Source organism: Nothobranchius furzeri, chromosome 15 (assembly GCF_043380555.1).
Source record: "Nothobranchius furzeri strain GRZ-AD chromosome 15, NfurGRZ-RIMD1, whole genome shotgun sequence".
Classification (NCBI taxonomy): Eukaryota; Metazoa; Chordata; class Actinopteri; order Cyprinodontiformes; family Nothobranchiidae; genus Nothobranchius; species Nothobranchius furzeri.
This window is the reverse complement of record NC_091755.1, coordinates 28,266,769-28,272,883: the sequence shown is the minus strand read 5'-3', so window position 1 is coordinate 28,272,883 and position 6,115 is coordinate 28,266,769. Positions and strand designations below refer to the sequence as shown.

Sequence of the window (6,115 nt, the reverse complement as noted above, 5' to 3'; positions counted from 1 at the left end):
TACTTAAGTTCCATCATCCATCCATCCATCCATTTTCACCTGCTTATCCAGAGTCGGGTCGCAGGGGCAGTAGCCTAAGGCGAGAGGTCCAGACTTCCCTCTCCCCAGCCACTTGGGCCAGCTCCTCCGGGGGAATCCCAAGGCATTCCCTGGCCAGGTCTATTGAGGAGAGCCTATTGAGGAGGAGACTCCAGCAAGCCAACACCCAGGCCCCCTTCCTTGAATCATCCTTGGAAAAGAGACGGCTTTAGCTAGTTGACGCCCCTAAGAGAGTCATATTTACTCCCACCTTTTTGCTTTTTACAGGTGACATGAAACGGTAAAGCAAAACCTGCGTCAATTCCTTGATGCAGGAAAAGAATCGTATTTAAGATTTTTAATGTTTTTTAAACATATTTTTATATATGTGTAAACCATGTAGAAAGTCAGGATATAAGACTAATCCATGTAGTCTGACATGTTAAGCACTTACTCCACAGGACGTCACTTCCTGTTTAGAAGAGCCGAGTGTCAGCAGCACTAGAGTGCAGAGAGAGAGACGCAAGGCAGACAGCTACAGACATCAACTTAGGACGACAAACAAACAACGAACTGTTGTGAATAAAACAATGACCTGACTATTTTGGACAAGAGATGTGATGAATATTACCAGAGTGTGAGACCAGGAGGATTTACCTTTTCTTTTAACTGCTTGAAACTCCGGGTTTTTTTTTCCTCTGTCTGATCTGGATGATCAGAACTGTCAGCGATTTGGAAGATTGGATGGCGAGCCCAGCCCAGTGGTCCTGAAGGCAGTTGGTGATGCGGTGTGGCCAGCCGCGCTTCTTGCCCAGAAATCCTTGGATTATTGCAACAATCCATTGATCACAGATAAGACACTCACATTAGCAACCTACCCGGGTAGTAGGATTAGTAATACTAGAGGACAACGTGAACAGCACACACACACACACACATACATTTTGGGATCTGAATTATTACCCGGTTGAGCTCAATCGAATGGACTGATTTGGTTTTCCCAAGACTAAAGTCCAATCAAACTCTCTTCCTGTCTGCGAAGATGTTTCGGTTGGTGCTGATGAAGCTCCAGCTGCAGCTCCTTCCTCTGTGACAAATAAATTAGAGAAGCAAATTGCGGCCTTGCAAGCCCAAATAGCTTCTCTTACAGCATCCTTAAGTAACAAGTTGGGTCAATCTGCTAATCACAAACAAAAATCAAAGTCTATTTAATTCAATTCAATTCAAGTTTATTTATATAGCGCCAAATCACGACAAGAGTCGTCTCAAGGCACTTCACATAATAAACATTCCAATTCACAGTTCATTAAGCCAATCAGAAATAATGTGTCCTATATAAGGAACCCAGCAAATTGCATCAAGTCCCTGACTAGTGTCAGTGACTATACAGCAATCCTCATACTAAGCAAGCATGCAGCGACAGTGGAGAGGAAAACTCCCTTTTAACAGGAAGAAACCTCCAGAGAATCCTGGCTCAGTATAAGCAGCCATCCTCCATGACTCACTGGGGATCAAGAAGACAGAGCAGACAGACACAGACAGACACACACACACAGAGCCGGATTAACGCAAAGGCAAAGTAGGCACGTGCCTAGGGCCTGATTGGCTGGATGGGGCCCAGACAGAGGAACAAAATTATAAATAAATAAATTAAAAATTAAATATACACATGTCCTATGATAGAATTTGTAGCTAGGACTCCTATCTACAATTTGTTTCAATATTTATTAATTAACTAAAAATAGTGACAATGTTTATCTTAACCATAGACCGTTTCATTGGCTACGTCACATTAAACCTCTGGGGTCCACGGACGAGTATACGCGTCTTTTGAACAGGTCTGATTTGGGATGCTGTAGCAGCAAGACTCCGCCTCCCTGAGTTTCGGTTTCAATTCAGCTTTAAAAAGCAGATTATAAACTACACCCCAGTTTTTAAATTTTGTTAATAGGCAACGTAAAAGCGGAGCTATACTAAACTAAAAAATGACCTATTTTTAGACAATCTGATAACTTGTCAAAACAGCGGTTTAGTAATCTGTGAGCGGGAATGTGCTTGTGAACATTAAAAACCCACAAAAACACGAGATCCTTTTGCTGTTGGTGGACGTCTCACATATTCAGCTGATAAAAAGTATCACACGAGTAAAGAGATGTGCGCAAAAAGGAGCCGCTTCGCGGGGAAAGGAGTGGCGCGAACGGAGTAACAACAAACAATTAGACAGATATTGACGGTAAACTTTGTATTTTGGAGCGATCCGGACAGATATATTGTCTCTGCAGTTTAGTAGGCTTTTATTAGGCTTTAATAAAGGATGATGAGAAGGATAAATGTCCACCAGGCAGTTCAGATAGTACGGCTGTTTTTTGAACTGGAAGCAGAGGAAGTGGACGGAGACTCGCAGCCGGAGTCTGAGGCAAATAGCGAGGATGATGATGATGATGTGGCAGATCCATCCTTCTCATAGAAGAGTTGGGTCATGATGAGGTAGAGGATGAAGGCAGAGATCCAGCTCCTCGGAGATCCATCAAGAGGAGTGGGCGGCGCCGCGCAGCTGTCAGATCTCGGCGTGAGACAGAGCCACTCCCCACTCCAAAATCCATGTACATCATTGCCAAATTAATAAAATAAGTATAAATTCAGATAGTCCAGGTTGTCCTGAAATTAATGATACCCCATAAGGCAATATTTATTGTTTTTATTAGAAAATACAAAAGAAAAACCAAAATGAGTCAAAAACGGTGATTTACACTCTGGATCCCAGAGAGCTAATAACTTTTTTTAATTAGTTATTTGCTATATTTAGTCATATTTTTTATAAATGTACAGTCTAGATTATCAGTCTAAATGATAAAAAACATTTGTCATAAATGTTTGTTGGCTTCACAGTAAAATAAACAACCTTTTTCCTATTCAGATTTTATGTTTTTGAGTGATTTAAGGTCTAATACGCAACCCCTTTATGTCCAAATATACAAAATAAGTATAGATTCATAAAGTCCAGGTTGTGCTGAAAAGATTGATACCACATAAGGCAGTGGTTATGGTTTTTATTTTGGAAATACAAAGGAAAACTCACTGCAAATTACACCCTGGACCCCAGAGGGTTAAGGCGCCACCCAATGAAGGACGTCAGAGAAGCGGTCAGAGTTAGAGCGGGACACAACAAAGCTCGCAGGTGTTTTTGAGTAGGCTAACTTTCACGATGCTTTCGGGTGCGGCAAAACGTAAAAAAGAAAAATATTTAAATGAAGAGGAACTAAAGAAGAGACAGCGGGGGGCTTTACAGAAGTTTCTGTCGGGCTGCTCGGGCAGCCGTCCGACAGCTGTGAACATGCTCGAGTCAGCAGAGCCAGAGGCCGGGCCCAAGTCAGACCCGGAGGAGACACAACCCGAAGACGCAGTGGAAGATGTGGCGGAAGATGCTGTAGCGCCAACGCCGTCAACATCAACGCCTTCACAGAAGGACAAACTGGAAGAACAGCAGTCAGCCAGAAGTGAGCCCAATATAGTCTTACAGGAGCCTCTAGACCCAGACAGGGTATTAACAACTAGCTGCCCATCTGATCCTGCAAAGTGTTACCAAACTGATGAGTACTTTGCACTAAACTATCCCTCTCAAAATATTGGATATTCTTCTGCATCACAGAGGAAATCTGGAGACATAGACTGAAGCTTAACCAAGGAACATTTCTTTAGACGTGTTTCTGCTGTGATTGAGGCCCTGTGATGCTGGAAGGCTGAAGATTATCCCGGAGTAGAGAATGCTAAATGGTTTCCTTGGTAAGTGTTGCTGGTTTTATTAATTATTTGTCAAATAATTTTATTAATGTTCAAATAGCAAAACAATAAGTTCACACTCAGAAAATTGACAGAATTTCTGATTCAGCAGAGGCAACAGCCTACAACACATGACTTATTTTGGCATACAAACAACCAATTTGTAACCAAAAACTAGGCTATGTAAAATGTGAATGAACTTTTATAAGTAAATTTTGTAAGTTTCAGATTTCAATTCATTACATAACATCGATGGAGGGGGGGCCCTAAAAATGCAACCTGCCTAGTGTAGTCCATTTATTTAATCCGGCTCTGCACACACACACACACACACCCACACACACACACACACACACACACACACACACACACACACACACACACACACACACACACACACACACACACACACACACACACACACACACAAGTAATGTGTCTATAGTTCTATTGTGATGTCTTAGTAAATATTCTATTTGGTGAGATAAACTTTATTGTATTTATCCTAGTGGATCTCTAATTAAACGGGTAAACTAGCAGTAACACGTCCAACGTCAAGGAAAGCAAAAAGTTATTATCAGGAGAGGGAGAATGTTTTAGTGGTTAGCAGCAGTGTGCTAGACGATGGCCCCCTCCATGAGGCCACCACAGCTCAGCAGAACATCGTTGTAGCTTCTTCTGGGGAGAAAAACACTTAGAGAGAAAATAAAGTTAACAGCTGAAATGGCAGAAAATAATACAGTTAAAGAGCAGATTGTAGAATAAAGTAGTAGAGTGTGAAAAGTGGTCAGTGTATCCTCCAGCAGTCTAAGCCTATAGCAGCATAAATACAGAGAAAACTCTGGATAATCTATCCTATTTAGATGGAGGCATGTTGGAGGCAGGGCATGGGAGAGTCGTCTTTACCGACTGTACACTCCACCTCCCTCTACTCCCCCACTTGTCCAGATTTAGGCTAACATCAGATTTTAACCATAAGCCCTATCAAATAAAAATGTTTTAAGCCTATTCTTAAATGTAGACAAAGTGTCTGCCTCACGGACTAAGGCTGGGAGCTGGTTCCACAGGAGAGAAGCCTGATAACTAAAAGATCTGCCTCCCATCCTAATTTTAGATATTCTGGGAACCACCAGTAAACCTGCAGTCTGAGAGCGAAGTGCTCGGTTAGGAACGTATGGAACAATCAGATCACTGATGTATGATGGAGCTTGATTATTAAGAGCTTTGTATGTGAGAAGGAGGATCTTAAAATCTATTCTGAATTTAACAGGTAGCCAATGTAGGGAAGCCAAGACAGGAGAGATATGATCTCTCTTTTTAATTCTCATCAGAACTCTAGCTGCAGCATTTTGGACAAGCTGAAGACTTTTAACTACATTCTGTGGCCTTCCTGAGAGTAATGAATTACAGTAATCCAGTCTTGATGTAATAAATGCATGAACTAGTTTTTCAGATTCACTCCTGGAAAGGATGCTTCTAATCTTAGCAATATTCCGAAGGTGGAAAAAGGAAATCCTACAAACCTGTTTAACATGGGAATTGAAAGACATGTCCTGGTCAAAGATAACACCAAGGTTCCTTACTTTGTTCTCTGAGATTAATGTAATGCCATTCAGGTCAGGTGATTGACTAAGCAATTTTCTTTTCTGGATTTCTGGTCCAAAGATGAGAACTTCCATCTTGTCTTGATTTAAAAGCAAAAAGTTTAGAGTCATCCAATGTTTTATGTCCTCAAGACAAGCCTGTAATCTATCTAACCGATTAGGTTCATCAGGGTTAATGGATAAATATAGCTGAGTATTATCAGCATAACAGTGGAAGTTTATCCCATGCTGTCTAATGATTTTACCAATTGGGAGCATATATATAGTAAAAATAATTGGTCCCACCACTGAACCCTGTGGTACTCCACAAGTAACCCTGGAGTATGAAGACGATTTGTCATGTACATTTACAAAATGAAATCTGTCAGACAGGTAGGATTTAAACCAGCCTAACGCTGCTCCTTTGATCCCTACAACATGTTCAAGTCTTTCTAAATGAACATTGTAATCAACCGTGTCAAAGGCAGCACTGAGATCTAACAAGACTAGAACAGACACAAGATTCTTATCTGAGGCCATGAGAATATCATTTGTAACTCTCACTAATGCAGTTTCAGTGCTGTGATACTCTCTAAAACCAGACTGAAATTCCTCAAACAGAGCATTAGTGTTTAAATGCTCACATACTTGGATGGCCACTATTTTCTCCAGGACTTTGGATAAAAATGGAAGGTTAGATATTGGTCTATAATTCATTGGGTCATCTGGATCCA

The 6,115-nt window shown here is 41.2% G+C and overlaps 1 protein-coding gene across 1 annotated transcript; it reads right to left on the bottom strand.

The window, feature by feature from the left end:
- Positions 1-4,227: 4,227 nt before the first annotated feature.
- LOC139063379 (uncharacterized) lies at positions 4,228-5,663 on the bottom strand (the record flags this gene model as incomplete). Its single annotated transcript, XM_070545142.1, has 1 exon — positions 4,228-5,663. A coding segment is annotated over one exon (897 nt), but the record flags the coding sequence as incomplete, so codon positions are not given.
- Positions 5,664-6,115: the final 452 nt, after the last annotated feature.